At 41.7% G+C, this 16,854-nt stretch overlaps 1 protein-coding gene across 1 annotated transcript in view; it reads left to right on the top strand.

Annotated features, from left to right (window-relative positions):
* The first annotated feature begins 1,805 nt into the window (after nt 1–1,805).
* The window catches only part of TRIP4 (thyroid hormone receptor interactor 4), a 47,231-nt gene continuing 32,182 nt past the window's right edge, over nt 1,806–16,854 (top strand). The window contains exons 1-5 of the mRNA XM_075857831.1: nt 1,806–2,017; nt 3,121–3,287; nt 6,496–6,641; nt 10,486–10,713; nt 12,227–12,305. Of these exons, the coding sequence (XP_075713946.1) occupies nt 1,938–2,017; nt 3,121–3,287; nt 6,496–6,641; nt 10,486–10,713; nt 12,227–12,305 (700 nt within the window). The 5' untranslated portion in view covers nt 1,806–1,937. The remainder of the gene's footprint in view (nt 2,018–3,120; nt 3,288–6,495; nt 6,642–10,485; nt 10,714–12,226; nt 12,306–16,854) is intronic.

The following is a 16,854-nucleotide window of genomic DNA, read 5'->3' as shown; positions in this document are numbered from 1 at the left end:
CAGCTGTTGCGCGAACCACGCAGTTCGCACGGAAGTGCTTCCGTGCGGCATGCGTGGTTTTCATGCACCCATCGACTTCAATGGGTGTGTCATGCGCGAACAGCACACAAAGAAAGGACATGTCGTGAGTTTTACGCAACGCACTCGCGCTGCGCAAAATTCACGCACTGTCTGCACTGCCCCATAGCCTAATATAGGTGCGTACGACACGCGTATATATTGCGCTCGTGTAAATGATGCCTAAGGCCTACTCTCATTTCCTTACAAATAAAGATGCATTTGCCCCACCCAGGGGCAGAGACTGTTTTGAGCACCGACGCTGCGTGTCATAGTCTCTCTCCGGCCGGCCTCTCTCAGATCCACCTGTGAGGGAGCATTCATTAATTTGGAACTCATAGACAAATGCAGATAATGTCCAAATTAAAGGGAATGTGTCGCTAGAATTTTTTTTATTTAAACAGTATATAAAGGATTACACATTGCTTTAATTTTTTCACAAGTCAGGAAATATTATAAATTAGATTCTAATTTATAACATTTCCATGTGCTGTTTCACTAGAGGGAGCAATTCCCAAAATTGCAGCATTGGCATGTGGTAAAGCAACCTCATTGCTTTATGCTGCAAATTTGGAGAAGACACACTCACTCTAGTGTCCTCACACAATCCCCCCTCCCTTATCCTGGCTAGTGCCAGGAGAAAGGAGGAGGTTGAATGGTCAAACCTCCTACACTGTGTGCCGCCATTTTCTGAGCGAATGCAGTGTAGGAGGATTAGATGAGGTGGTAATCAGACCGTATAAGACTAACATACACACACATCACATACACAAACATAACTTACCTGCTCCTGCCGCCGGCCCCTAGTCCTTGCTTCTGAACATATGGACGGAAGCTGCGCCCGGAAGTTGTCATCTTACTGTTTAGCCGCGGCTCCCGGTCCACAAGAAAATGGCGCCGGCTGTCGCTCGGCCGAAGACCTTCCTTTTGGACTGTGTGGGAGCGGCGCATGCGCCGTTCCCACACAGACGGCGTACGCTATAGTGAATGGAACGGCTCCCGTTCTCATTCTCTATGGGGCTGTATGTGCCGTATACCATCTCTGTATGTGTTGTTAATCGACACATACAGAGATGAAAAAAAATGGCAGCCCCCATAGTGAAGTAAAAGAAAGTAAAAAGTACAACACAAACACACAAATAAATAACATTTATTTTAATGGCATACTAAAAGCAATATTATATATATATATATATATATATATATATATATATATATATATATAAAAAAAAAAAAATTTCGTGACACCTTCCCTTTAAGGGACAAAGTAAATTCTGCAGTGACAGAGTGATCTGGACTCCACCTATGAGGACCTGATTGGCAATGTTCTATCACTCACTTGCACTTTTGAGTACACTGACAAAGTCTGGTGACGTTATGGACAGTACTTGACTCACATCTCTGAAACCTGTAGGTCCAAGGCACGTGACTCATGGAAGATTCGGGTCTGGCTATAAGGGTACTGGTAATGGTATGGAGCGCTGAGTGTGGCAGTCAAATTCCAGCTCAAGTGAACTAAAACTTTGAGTATGCCCGTCTGGAAGAATTTTACAAACTCTATCTCCAGTAAAGTAAATGTCACTACTCAGGGTAAACAACGTTTTTTAAATATGTCACGCTATAAAACAAAACAAAACATGCTAAGTTCACCACAGTGCGACACCCACATCCTCCACCAACCACCGTTCACTCAGCGCCTGCGCAGCACGTAGGCGGCAGCATCTTACAAGAGATCACATGGGTGAACATAGTCACGGATACTTCCGGTCACATGATGCGTCCTACTTCTACCGGTTTCTGTCAGTGCCGTAAATTGCTGCCTATTTACTGAAGGGGTTTTATGACAGTTTCTCCACTTGTCCAAAGGAGTCTTCGCTATCATGTCCGCAGATCTGCTGAGTTGGTGTGTCAGGGAACTGGATCGCCGCTTTGGATTAAGTGTCAGCGAAGATGTAGTACAGTGAGTGCCCCGGGGAATTGTCTGTACTATTCCACGTAACTTTACAGTCCATCACTGTCAGCTGGCTCGTCACTGTACCCGGTGTAGATATGGGAGCCAATACACTGATATCACCACAGATTCCAGGAGTACTTCATGATATTTCATGGCATACTTTACAATATAATGACTTTATAATCTACTTCATAATATAGTTTATAATATAATATACTTCCAGTTAGTGCTGAGTACTTAGCGATTGTTAAGGTTACTACAAGGTTATCAGCCCACCCTTGTCCATATGAAAGTATTCTCTGAATTTACATAACTCTATGGATCATATAAACCCAACTAAACTCCAGATTTTAATAGAGATCAACACTCTGGAGTCACTTAGTTCACATTGAGTTTTTGCACCACACGTGATTTTTGAGGCGTTTTTTTTTTTTTACCTTTCTCCAACAGGCAAAGGAGAATATCGCAAGCGTTTTTCTGAAAACACGTCAAAAAAACACGCGGCTGTTTGCAGTGTGTTTTTTTTTTTTTTCTGTCTACCATTGCTTTCAATAGGGACGTTGCTTTTTTTTCCCACCAGCGTTTTTTCTTTCGCTCGCAGGAAAAATCACCTCCGCCTCCCATTTGAAATTGGACGCAGTTTGGGCCGTTTAAACCGCGTTGAAAAACGCGCCAAAAAACTCAGTGTGAGTGAGCAGGGGTGCAGTCACACGTGGTGTATTTGTCTCGTATTTCTGCAGCGTAAGAATAAGCTGTGAAAAAGTTTGCAATGTAATCCCATAGGAAAAATATTATGCCATGCAAGATTGTAAGGTGAGGAATATTTTTCCCTTAGGATTTCATAGTAACATTTTCTGCAGCGCGTTCTTACGCTGTGGAAATACGATGCAAATATGCCATGTGTGACTGCACCCTTAACAGCATGATGGTTCGTTCACAGGTTGGTACAGACATGTTATGTCAGTCTTGTAAGCATCAAGTCCATTTCTCCACTCTTCCCGTGCACTGACGCCAATGACCAATCTATAACGGCCTTGTCATGAAATGTTCTTCATTTCTCTACCCACCGCTGTATTAACTGTGGCTATCACTGTATTGCCCCCCCCCAGGTATATCCTCTCCATTGACACAGAGGAAGAAGTCGAAGAGTATATAAATGACCTTATCCAGGGCTATAATGAGCAGAAACAAGTCTTCATCAATGACCTAAAAATCCGCTGGCAGAGGACCAGGAATCCTCACAGCTCGCCATCAGCACCGATCTATAGGAAAGATGGTCAGTGACTACTGTGATCTGTCGTCTTCTGAGATGTTACACTGCATTGAGGCCTTATGTCTATATTATTATTAGGCTGTGCTGTCATTTTACAGTAAAATCTAGCTCATGTTGTAGCCATCTTCTGATATTTTGCCTTACTGATCGTACTCTATGCTGCATTGTGGGAATTGTACCCCAAAATTCAGTCTGGTAAAGAAAAACCTGTTCTCTATACTGGCACATAAAGATGTTGAGCGATTACGCCTATATCTATCTGGACAGTGCAAACTAAATCTAACAGGCAACCTGAAGCTTTTTAGATGCAGATTTGGCTATGAATGGAGTAGAGGTATCTCACAAACCATAAAATAGTTAGAAATATTTGTTAAAGTCCTTTTTTAACCTTTAGTATATACTGTACTTAAATGGGTTGTCCCACAACACACATGTATACTCTATTCACAGGATAGGGGGTACATGTGTGATCGCTGGGGGTCCGACATCTGGGACCCCCAGAAATAAGGAGACTGGAAGTCCCCCCAAAGTGCTCCATGACAAGCAGGGGTCTTCCGGGGTCTGTGTCTGGCTTCTCCATAGAAATGAATGGAGTGCCGGTAGTGCTTGTGCGCATGCGTGACCGGTGCTCCATTCATTTCTATGGAGCTGCTGGACACAGACCCTGGAAGTCCCAAGCTTCTCATGCACTTCGGGGGACTTTTGGTTCTCCTTATCGCTGGGGGTCCCAGCGGTCGGACGCCCAGCGATCATACATGTATTCCCTATCCTGTGGATAGGGGACACGTGTTTTTGTGGGACAACCCCTTTAACAGTAAATGTTAAATCATTTTGCAGCAATAAAGTATTTTAATTAAAACATTTTGTTCATAGTGACCTTTGTTTTATGGGCAATATGTGTTTTGAGTTTGGTTCTGTTCACATCTTTATTTTGACACAGGACAGCTCCAAAAGCATATTCAGAACGTGTCCACATGGCCCCATGAACTAACAAACCGATGCCACTAAGGCAAGAAATAGCCTAATTTCCCAGCTACCATAAAGTTTTTTGAGTATTCTTTATTGTGCTATATTTGGCAAAAGACTGACAGACAAAACAAACATAAATAGTTAACATTTCCAGTGCTTGGAGCGGGCCAGCAGGGTGGAATATTGGTTGCAGAGTGCACGTGTGTGCGACGTCAATCAGACAAGACGTGTAACCTAAAGTACAGGGACTGCTGGGATCAGCAACAGTCTCCTTGATAGATTAAGTATTGTGCCCCAAGCTCCAAGCATGTGTTTAAAAATTTAGAAGAGTAGCCCCCCCGACATGTTTCGCCACTAATGCAGTGTCCTCAGGGGTTAATGGGGCTAGATACATGGCCCCATGCATCCAGTGTATGCCAAAACGGTGTCCTTTTGGCATACGCAAGGCTGGTGTATGCTGCTATGTGTTCCTATAAAAAGCCAAACCGTAAAGAAACATATACCACTCTGTATACTTTTTTTTATTTTTTTCACAATAATGGCAACGTATGCCACTGAATGGCATATGTCAAAGGTTTTCATTGGGAATCCTGATGTATACAGCTGGCGGAAAGCAAAATTGAGATGTGAACCAAGTTTTGGAGTATGTTCCCACACACTGGATGCGCTGCAGATTTTCTGCAACAGAAAATATGCAGCAGAATCTCTCGAAAAATGCTGGTAAATCTCTCAGAAACCCGCACCAAATAGTGTTTTTTCTGCTCATATTGCTGCGGAAACGCTGCCTTTTTTCCGCAGCAGTTTTACCTGTGTATTTAGTGTTAAACTTTGATTATAGCAAAGTATATGTACACCTGCAGATTTCCAGCAGTTTCTGCTGCGTAAACGCTGAAAAAGCCGTAACATAAGGCATCATTTACACAAGCGTAATATATGCGTGTGCTTTTCACGTGGGTCGTACGCACCTATATTGGGCTATGGGGCCGTGCAGACAGTGCGTGAATTTTGCTCAGCGTGAGTGCGTTGCGTAAAACTCACGACATGTCCTTTCTTTGTGCGCTGTTCGCGCATCACGCACCCATTGAAGTCAATGGGTGCGTGAAAACCACGCATGTCGCACGGAAGCACTTCCGTGCGAACTGCGTGATTCGCGCAACAGCTGTCAAACTCTGAATGTAAACCGAAAAGCACCACGTGCTTTTCTGTTTACAAACATCCAAACGGAGTGTCATAATGATGGCGGCTGCGCGAAAAGCACACAGCCACGCATCATACACTGATGACACACGCAGCTGTTAAGTGCCTTTTGCGCACGCAAAACACCGCGTTTTTGCGTGCGCAAAACGCACACGCTCGGGTAAATCAGGCCTAAATCTGTTGCAGAATTTCTGCTCCCCATTGAAGTCTATGGGCCAAAGAGGCAGCATGTCCACCCAGATCATGCAGCATAAATTGACATGCTGCGGAATTGAAATACACCCTAGAACACTTTCCGCACAACTTTTGTGCGTTTTATTTTCCGTAGCGTTGGCATGAGATCTTCTAAATCTCATTAACTTTTCTGCTACTTAAATGCTTCAGAATTTTCGCAGATAGTTCCGTTGCGGAAGTTCTGCAGGGTTTGCGCCACGTGGGAACCCGGCCTTACACACTCTCCCCTGTACTGCTGCTTTTATATGCGAGCTGTGACATATAGCTCATCATACACAGAGATCAATATATGCATAGATTTTTCTCAAACTACTAAACTTAATCCTACGATTGTAGCATTTACCACTAATGACTGAGACAAGGTTTTAGAACAAGAAAGTTGAAGGGAAAGTGTCATGTATTTAATATTAGCATCCTTATTCAGATTAAAGGTTATGGAAACCTTTTGGCGGCTCTTTTTTTTTTTTTTTTTAATGCATAACATTTACTCTTGTGATATACTTATGTTTCGCTTTTGCAGCTTCAATGCATCACTGTACATAGAAGCTGCTGAATCAGTCAGGGGGCTGATGGGGAAACAGACCCCCCCCCCTTTCTGTCGGCCTAAATGCACTGAAGCAGGTAGCCAGAGTACCTGAATAATGACTGTGTGAATTTTAGTCCATTGTTTGTTATTACATATGTTGTTTTATAGAATGAATATACAGAATAACTCTATGATAACTGTATGCTGGTTTCACTCTAACATGAACTATGTTAATGAATATGGTAATAAGACATGTTCCAACCAATTTATTTTTTTTAATATCAGACACACTAGGCATACAGGGTTTATCCTCTACAGATCAGTTGAAAAAAGGGAGACGTAAAGGAAGGAACAAGCTGGAGCCTCTCCCAACTTCTTCTGTTACTGCTACAGCCGCTGAAGAGGTTAAGACCCCAATGGACTTGGCTAAGGTCAGTGCAACGTAGAAAAACTAATTGTTCAAAATGTAACTATTTTTTGCCTGTAGAAATGGGTACATAAGAGTATCCAAATAGGAATCGCTGACTAATGTAGCCGAAAATGCTAAACGGTACCGTCCCAGAGCAATAAGACTATGAAAAAAGAAAAAAGATATCTAGGACATATCCAGCACTCATCAGAGTAAAGAAAAAAAAAAATATTTATTAATTTAATAATATAAAATAAGGTGAACAAACATTCCCCAGCATATTGCCTCACAAATGGGTACAATTAAAATACCACCTGGCCAGGTATACCTATAAGGTGCCAAAAACCATATACCGGTAATGCAGTTACCATATAATAATCACCTAGATATATCAGATGTACTGATATAGAGGCCCGACAAAAATGGTTAACAAATATAATAGTATGGAAACCCTGCAGAGTGGATTACAACGTTCTATCCGGATGGAATCTCTCAGCGTCCAAAATAGGAATGGGATTACGAAGGAGCAATACATTGTAGAAGGTAAACCCACTGAATATTTTCTGAGACAATATTCTGGGGAATGGCTTTTCACCTTATTTTATATAGTTAAATAAACACCTTTAACGACACCCACCGTCTTTTGACGGCAGGCGGTGCATGTCCTTAGTCTACAGCGACGTCTTTTGGCGTCGCTGTAAAAGAGGCTGATGAGCACTCCTGCGAGTGCTCATCCTTTAAGCAGGAGTTGTAACTAACAGCTCCTGATCTTAGAGAAGCCTGCTGAATACAGCTGGAGTCGGAAAACATTCGGACCCCAGCTGTCCGTGACCACGGCAAGATCAAAGGGAACTCCCAGCTTTGATCTCGTCATCGGAAACCTGGTGACGTGATCAAAGACCAGGGAATCCCTCTGCAGTCAGCCCTGGGGACCTACAAAGGACCCCAGGGCTGTCTGTTCAGTAAGCCTGCTGTTTGGGCACACTATGTAACAGCAGCCTGTGTCATAGTGACACAGTATGATGTATTAGCATACAGTATGCTATTACAAGTAAAAAATCAAGCTATAAATAAAGTTGTCCCTTAATGGAATTTAAAAAAAAGTAACAAAAAAAAGAAATAAAAAAAGTCACATTTTTTTGCATAAAATATATTTTATTGCCCGTACGCTAAATAAAAACAAAAAAAAATACACATATTTGGTATCTAAACGATTGTAATAACCTGAAGAATTAATCTGACTGGTTATTTAGCATGAAATGTGAACGGGATAAAAAATAAACAAGAAATACGATGTTGCGCATCGCTTTTTCTTATATTCACGCCGTGTAAAAAGTTTTTTTCTACCTCCAAACTATAAAAATAAATAATACAATTTCAACCGCATAAAACAAGGCCTTATATGGCACGTTAATGAAAAAAAAAAGTTATGGCTGTTAAAATGCAGAGAGGTAAAAACTGAAAAATGTAGCTGGTCACGAAGACCTTTTCAGGCCCTGTCATTAAGGGGTTAATATATTTTTCTGCTGGCTATGTCCTAGATATCTTTTTTTTCTTTTTTGTTTCATATAAGAATCCCTGGTAGAAACCATAAATACTCATATTCTAAAAAAAAACAAAAACAATTTGTTCGCTTTAATTGCCTTTCTCCATTCGCGAGCGTGTTCGGTCCGTGATATATGGTCTGTACGTCGGCCGCATTTCCCGGACTGAACACACTGCAGGGAGCCGGGCTCCTAGCATCATAGTTATGTACGACGCTAGGTGTCCCTGCCTCGCTGCAGGAAAACTGTCCCGTACTGTAATCATGTTTTCAGTACGGGACCGTTTTCCCGCGGGGAGGCAGTGACACCTAGCTAGATAACTATGATGCTAGGAGCCCGGCTCCCTGCAGTGTGTTCGGTCTGGGAAATGCGGCCGACGTACAGACCATATATCACAGACCGAACACGCTCGTGTGTGAGGCTCCTAATGCCATTAACCTTTACACTACTAGGTACTGCATATACAAATGATAGTTTTTATGCATCAAAACATTGCTGGGAGCATCTGAGCGGGAAACCTAGTGAAAGTGTGGGCTCTGTCCCTGTAAAATGTTATGGCTCTTCTATGCTTTCAGCTTTAGCCAAACTAGTTCATGAGGGCCTTTTCACATCCACACCGGCTTCTATTTAGGATTTCCGTTCTTCTGTTCCGTCAGAGGAATGGAAAGCATCGCTTACGTTTGCATCACCATCGATTTTAAATGTTTGTTTGTTTCATTTGGACTCCGCTAGGTTTTTTTTTTTGTTCTGCCAACTACGCTATTGTGTCTGTGGAAAAAAATACCGGAAACCTAGCTGAATGAAGGCTAACTTAAACAAAAAAAAAATACCATTGAAATCAATGGTGATGCAAACGGAAGGGATTCTTATCGTTTGGCTTTCTGTTCCTCTGATGGGAACTACTGGGCCTTTAGGGTCCCAGTAGTAGAACCTTGCGCAAAAGAGTACAGCTCTGAAAGGTTGTCCTTTTCTATTTGTTTTTTTTTTGTTTGTCTGCAAAGATTTTATGTGTGGCCCGCAATATTTCCAAACACAAGCTACTCATTGGCAATCAAACAATACAACTTTGAATGATCTTTTGTTTTAGGCCAAATGCGCATAATGCGTATTATGTGCGGATTTGCATCCTGCAAATCTGCAGTGTAATACAGTACCAGCAAAGTAAATGGGATTTTAAGTAATTTCCTCTACACATTGCAGAATTTCCGCAGCATGTCAATTAATGTGCTATTTTGTGTTTCCGACTGCGAATTGTATCTGAGGAGAGGTTTATAAAAAAAAACGCACCATAAAAACTGCACTTATTTCCGCATCAAAATCTAAAAACGCTTAAAAAAAAAACCCTGCACTATTTGGTGGGGAATTACCTGAGTTTACCTGTGGGTTTTCTGTACCAAATCATGCAACGTGTGCATGTAGCCTCAGGCCGGGTTCCCACGGAGCGTAAATGCTGAGGAATTTCCGCAATGGAATTCTGTGTGGAAGTTTCGCAGCATTTACAGTAGCAGCAGAGTGGATGAGATTTTGAAAATGTCATGCCCACGCTGCGTAAAAAAAACTGTGAAAACGTTAATAAATTGACCTGTGGTGCGGAATTTAAATCTGCTGCATGACCAATTATGCTGCGTTTTCGTTGATTTTCTATTGCAAGTTTTCTCCATTGAATTCAATTGGGAAGAAAAACCCGCAACAGAAGCCAAGTTTTGCGTCGGAATCACAGTAATTCCGCTGCAAAAATCGCAACTGAGTAAAAAAAAAAAATCCTACTTCTTCCTGCTTCTTCCACCAATCCGGCCTCCTGTGATGACGTTTTATTCCATGTGAGCGCTGTAGCCAATTACAGGCTGCAGCGGTCACATGGGCTGCAGCGTCATCCAGGGAGATAGGACCGCAAAGGAGAGACACGTCACTAGGACACTGGCCCGCGGTAAGTATGAAGGTGGTTGTTTTTTTTGGTATTTTTTTTCCTACGCTGCTTTCTACAACTGAAGTTCTGGCGGTTTTTCGGGCAGAATGCGCTGTGGGTTCCAGGTCGGATACGCTGCACAATTTTTACGCAGTGTATCTGAACCGTCGGAACCTCTCCTTGGGGATTATTTCAGTACAGACAGATATACAGCAAAATAATCATACTGGTTTGGCTTTTTTTTTTGCTCGATGTTGTTCCATAACAGCCTTTTATCGAAGTAGATATTCCTAAAATTCTCTATTCGAACCTGACTTATAAGTCCTGTATATTTCAAAACCATTTAGTCTCTTATTCTAGTGTTGTGTGATATTAATAAAATCCATCCTACGTTAATGTGTCTTATTCCCCACCAGCATGCCGAGGCTCAGGAAATGGCTTCTTTGTCATCATCGAAGAAAAAGCAAAAGTTTGTTAATCTTTACACTAAAGAAGGACAGGATCGCCTGACTGTATTGATCCCCGGCAGCTATGCCTGTGATTGTCTGGCCCAGAAGCATAAGCTTATTAACAACTGCACAACTTGTGGACGTATTGTGTGCGAACAAGAGGGTTCGGGACCATGTTTGTTTTGCGGCAACCTGGTAAGACTTCTTGCTTTTTCTGAATACATATGAAAGATAAAAAAAAAAAATGTAACGATTCTATTATCTTCAAGTGTGTTTTTTTTTTTTTGTTTTTTATATTGTAATGTTGAGAGAAATGTATGTTTCATGTCAAATCCAAGGCGTTTCCCCACTACAGCAAGTAATGGATTGGCTATTTTAACACTTGCTGATCGTGGTAGTTTTAGCACTGGAACCCCTACCATCACATAAGGGGCTATAGACTCTTCAGCTTTTTTTTCTGCTCTGTGCCACTCCAGAACAGGCACTATATAAAGAACTACACCACAGCCTTGATCGAGTTGTACTGTGCTGCAATACCAGACATGGCGATAAGATTGAGTAGCACTCCGTGTCTCCACATTCAAGTCACTATTGGCGTAGCTGGCGTCTATTTCAGTTTCTGGTGCACGGATCGCCCAATATACGCCAAATTTATTAAGAGGCATGCGGCTCTAAATAAATTTAGTTCAGATTAGGCTAAGTTCACACTGCCATTAAGCTCCGTTTAGCTGTCTTCGGTCAGAGGGAGAGATAAACGAGAGTCTAAACAGAAAGCACTGCTTCCGTTAGAATTGCTGTTGATTTCAATGGTAATTCTTTTGTTTCAGATGCATTCCATTTGCCTCCGTTCGTTAGGTTTCCGTTTTTTTGACGGAAGTAAAAGTGCATTCTGTAGCACTTTTGCTTCCATGAAAATAAACCCGTAGACCTAGCCAACGTAGGCAAACGGAATGCATCTGAAATAAAAGAATTACCATTGAAATCAATGGTATTTCTAACGGAAGCGATGCTTTCCGTTTGGATTCTCGTGCATCTCTGACGGAAGACAGCTAAACGGAGCTTAACAGTAGTGGCTTAACGGGTACTTTCATTATAACCAAAAAGCACGTCTTCTCACCCATCCCCTTAGGCCTAGTTCACACAGAGTATTTTACAGGCAGAAAAAAAATCTGTCTCAAGTTCCTTCAGGAATTTTGAGGCAGATTTTGACCTGCCTGCTCTTTCTTGCCGCGTTTTTTGCCCGTGGCCGTTGAGCACTGCGGACCAAAAAACGCTGCGAAAAATGTTTTGGTTCTTTTTCTACCTCCCATTGATTTCACAGGAGGAACAGTGGTAGGACATGCTGGAAAGACATGCCGCTTATTCTTCCCGCGAGCGGCTAAAAGGGGGATAGAATTTCATCGAAATCAATGGGAGGCGGATTCAGACGTTTTTTTTGGCACTGATTCCGGCACTTTTCCGCGTCAAAATCGGCGCCAAAAGACTGAACTGGGCCTGTTTTGGTTCACCTTTTATTCTGCATTTCCATGTTTTATGCTGAGGAGTAGGTAAATCATGCTATTATTTTAAGGCGCCAGACAACCTATGATGTTTGTATTTTAGTAAGTTTTTATGAAAGTAGGGTTTGCCCTTTGAAAAGCTGAAACACATTTGCATATAATGCTTAACATCAGTTTATACTATTATTTTTAACCATTCCTTATTTTAGGTGTGTACAAAAGAAGAGCAAGATATTTTACTGAGAGACTCCAACAAAAGTCAGAAATTGCGAAAGAAACTCTTAGGAGGTAAGCTATTTCTGTATTAATATTTCAATTCGTCTTTGTAAATTATTATTTTTTTAAATAAATGCTTTCGTTTATAAAATGCTTTAGTTAAAGGCTATGGAACCAGGCCGCATACGCCCCTAACCTGTAATGCAACACTGTCTGCTGACCTAAGATTTATATACATTATGTGTTCTAAAGACTAGATCTCATGAGACCTCCCGCCTCCTAACCCCTTCCCGCCTTCTCACGTAACTGTACCTGATGGTGCAGGCTCAGAGACTGAGCCCGTGCCATCACCAGCGGGTGTCAGCTGTATATTACAGCAGACATCTCGCTTTAACGGCCAGGACCGGATCTAGGCCGGATCGATCGCTGCATCTAAGTGGTTTCTAGCCTGTCGGCATACCTGCGCCGCTATCGCCCAGATGCCAGTGCTTGCAACGGCAACCGGAGGCTTAAAAATGGCTTCTGGAATGCCAAGCACGCAAGTCTTTTAAGCCCTGCCCGGTGGCGGGGCATAAAAGGCTTACTATTAGGGCCAAGCAGATGGCGTAGGCTAAAAAGCTGAGCTTGCCCCATCATCCGCAGAGGTCAGCTGTTCGTTATAGCTGACCTCCTGATGTTACGACCAAGATCGGAGCTAGCCTCCGATTTGGCTGATTAACCCCTTAGATGCAGCGATGTCCTCCTGGTCTGCCTAGTACGGAAGCCTATTAGGCCCCGCCCGCAGGCTAAGCCTAATAGGCTTGCTGTCAGTGAATAACTGACAGCTCTAATACACTGCACTACGTAGGTAGTGTAGTGTATTAGAATAGCGATCAGGGCTTCTTGCCTTCAAGGGCCATAGTGGGACAAAAAAAAAAAGTTAAAAGAAAGTTAATAAAAATGTAAAGTTAAAAAAAACAAACCCTGTTTTTTTTTTCCACAAGTCTTTTATTCTAGGAAAAAACTGATGACATTAAAATACACATATTTGGTATCACCGGGTCCGTAACGACCCAAACTATAAAAATATCATGTTATTTTACCCGCACGGTGAACACCGTAAAAAAATAAATGAAAAACAATTACAGAATTGCTGTTTTTTGGTCACCACCTCTCCCAAGAGTAAAAAGTAATCAAACTGTTGCATGTACCCCAAAATTGTACCAATAAGGGTATGTTCACACGCCCTATTTACGGACGTAATTCAGGCGGTTTACACCTCGAATTATGGCTGAAAAAATATCTGCAAACCTCTGCCCATTGAATTCAATGGGTCTTAAGGTGTTCTGTGCAGACTGGGTGTATTTTTACGCGTCGCTGTCAAAAGACGGCGCATAAAAAAACGCCAGCCTCAAAGTGTATGTCACTTCTTGGGACGTAATTGGAGCCGGTTTTCATTTACTCCATTGAAAAACCGCTCCAACTACGTCTGTAATGGACGCCGCGAAACACGCGTGCACTTGTCAAAATGTCTGAAATTCAGGAGCTGTTTTCGCCTGTAAACAGCTCCGTAATTTCAGACATGTTTGCGTGTGAACATACCCTAAAAACTACAACCCGTCCTGCAAAAAACAAGCCCTTACACAGCTTTTTTTGGTGAAAAAAAATAAAAAACGTATGGCTCTGAGAATATGGCGATACAAAAAATAAATGATTTAAAAAAATGTAAAAAAAATTTGGTTTTATTGTGCAAACACTGTCAAATATATAAAAAAGCCTATATAGATATGGTATCGTTGTAATCGTATTTACCCACAGAATAAAGTGAATGTCATTTATAGCACACGGTCAACGCCGTAATAAAAGGAATAAAAAACATTGTCAGAATTGCTTGTTTTTGGTCACCTGGCTTGCCAAAATATTAAATAAAAAGTGATAAAAACAATCGCATGTACTCCAAAATAGTACCAATGAAATCTACAGATTGTTCCGCAACAAATAAGGCCTTTAGACAGCTCCGGTGGAGAAAAAAAATTGAGTTCTCGCTCTCAGATTATGGCGACACAAAATGTGCACAGTGTTCCAAAAGCGGATGAGATTGTGCAATTTTTATCAGTGCGACATCGGGCACACATCTGCGGATTATTATTTATTATCAGCATTATTATATCCTCTAATTATACCCTGATGTACTCCGCACAGCTTACATATGCCCCCACATTATAAACTAAAATACCAGCAAAACCCCAAACAGAACAACTACCATGCAAAATCTGCGCGCTAAATGGTGCTCCCTTCCGTGTGAACCCTACGGCGTGCCCAAACAGCAGTTTACGTCAACCTATATGGCATCAGCATTCCCGGGAAAACCCGCTTAACAGTTTAAGAGGTATTAGTCTTTAGCGGCACGATCTGGTACCACATATTGGGCACTAAAATTGCATATCAGTGGAAAAATTGCAATTTTCACTTTGCACAATCCGCTGAGCATTAATTTCCAGTAAATAAAAAAATAAAAACACACACCCTGTGGGGTCAAAATGTTCACTACACCCCTTAAAAAATGCATTGAGGTGCAGTTTCCAAAATAGAGGTCTCTACTTGGTGGGTTGTTCAACTAATTGACCCCAGAGCCCTGCAATTGTGGGCCAATGCTGCGAAAACAACCAAAATAGGCCTCAAATGCGCATTGTGCACTTTCACTCCTGAGCCTGTCATATGTCCAGGAAAATGATGAATGCCTTGAGGGGTGTACTTTCCGAAATGAGGTCACTTCTCGAGGTTTTCCACTCTACTCTGGTTCCTCAGGGGCTCTGCAAATGCGACATGGCGCCCGTACACTAATGCAGCAAAATCTGCACCCTAAAAGCCAAATGGCGCTCCTTCTATTTTGAGCTCTGCCATGTGCCAAACAGCAGTTTAGGGCCACACATGGCGTATTGCCGTACTCGGGAGAAATCGAGTTACAATTTGTGTGGTGGTTTTTCTTCTATTACCCCTCGTGAAAATAAAAAAAAAAGGGAGCTAAATCTACATATTTTTGGAAAAACATTTTTTTTCATTTTTCACTGCCTAATTCTAATAAAATGTATGAAACACCTGTGGGGTCAAATGCTCACTACACCCCTACATTAATGCCCTGAGAGGTGTATTTTCCAAATTGGAGTCACTTTTCAGGGGTTTCTACTGTACTGGTACCTCAGGGGCTCTGCAAATGCGACATAGCGCCTAAAAACCAATCAAGCAAACTCTGCATGCCAAGTAGCGCTTCTGCAATTCTAAGCCCTGCCGTGTGTCCAAACCGAAGTTTATGACCACATATGGGGTATTGTGGTACTCGGGAGAAGTTTCTTTACAAATGTTGAGGTGCTTTTTCTCCTTTATTCCTTGTGAAAATTCAGTTTTTTCAGAGAAAGTCGATTTTCATCCTCAAGGACTAATTCCACCAAAAACAGCAAAAAAGCTGTGGTTAAAAGGCTAACTATACACCTCGAAAAATTCCATGTGGGGGGTAGTTTCCAAATTGGGGTCACCTTTGGGGGGTTTCCACTGTTTTGGCCCCTCTGTGCGCCGAAAACCATTACAGCAAAATCTGCGGTCCGAAATCCAAATGGTGCTCCTTCTCTTCTGAGTGCTGCCGTTGGATTTAAACAGCAGTTCATGACCACATATGGAATATTGCTGTAAGCGAGAGAAATTTCTTTATAAATGTTGGGGTGCTTTTTCTCCTTTATTCCTTCTAAAAATGAGAAAATTCGATGTTTTTTTCAGAATTATTTTCTTTTCATTTTTACAGACTAATTCAAATAAAGATAGCATTTTGACCCCACGTTTTTTTTGGCTATCTTTATTTGAATTAGTCTGTAAAAATGAAAAGACTAGGGCTATAGATAGCATTTTGACCCCACGTTTTTTTTGGCTATCTATAGCCCTAGTCTTTTCATTTTTACAGACTAATTCAAATAAAGATAGCCAAAAAAAACGTGGGGTCAAAATGCTATCTTTATTTGAATTAGTCGGTAAAAATGAAAAGAAAATAATTCTGAAAAAAACATCGAATTTTCTCATTTTTAGAAGGAATAAAGGAGAAAAAGCACCCCAACATTTATAAAGAAATTTCTCTCGCTTACAGCAATATTCCATATGTGGTCATGAACTGCTGTTTAAATCCAACGGCATCACTTAGAAGAGAAGGAGCACCATTTGGATTTCGGACCGCAGATTTTGCTGTAATGGTTTTCGGCGCACAGAGGGGCCAAAACAGTGGAAACCCCCCAAAGGTGACCCCAATTTGGAAACTACCCCCCACATGGAATGTATCTAGGGCTATAGATAGCCAAAAAAAACGTGGGGTCAAAATGCTATCTATAGCCCTAGATACATTCCTTGAGGGGTGTAGTTTCCAAATTGGGGTCACCTTTGGGGGGTTTCCACTGTTTTGGCACTACAAGACCTCTTCAAACCTGACATGGTGCCTAAAATATATTGTAATAAATAGGAGGCTACCAAAATCTTCTAGCTGCTCCTTTGCTTCTGAGGCCTGTGTTTCTGTCCATTACCACACTAGGACCACATGTGGGATATTTCTAAAAACTGCAGAATCTGGGCAATAAATATTGAGTTGCGTTTCTCTGGTAAAACT

Source organism: Rhinoderma darwinii, chromosome 3 (assembly GCF_050947455.1).
Source record: "Rhinoderma darwinii isolate aRhiDar2 chromosome 3, aRhiDar2.hap1, whole genome shotgun sequence".
Classification (NCBI taxonomy): Eukaryota; Metazoa; Chordata; class Amphibia; order Anura; family Rhinodermatidae; genus Rhinoderma; species Rhinoderma darwinii.
The sequence above is the reverse complement of the archived record's forward strand: the minus strand, read 5'-3'. Positions and strand labels throughout refer to the sequence as shown.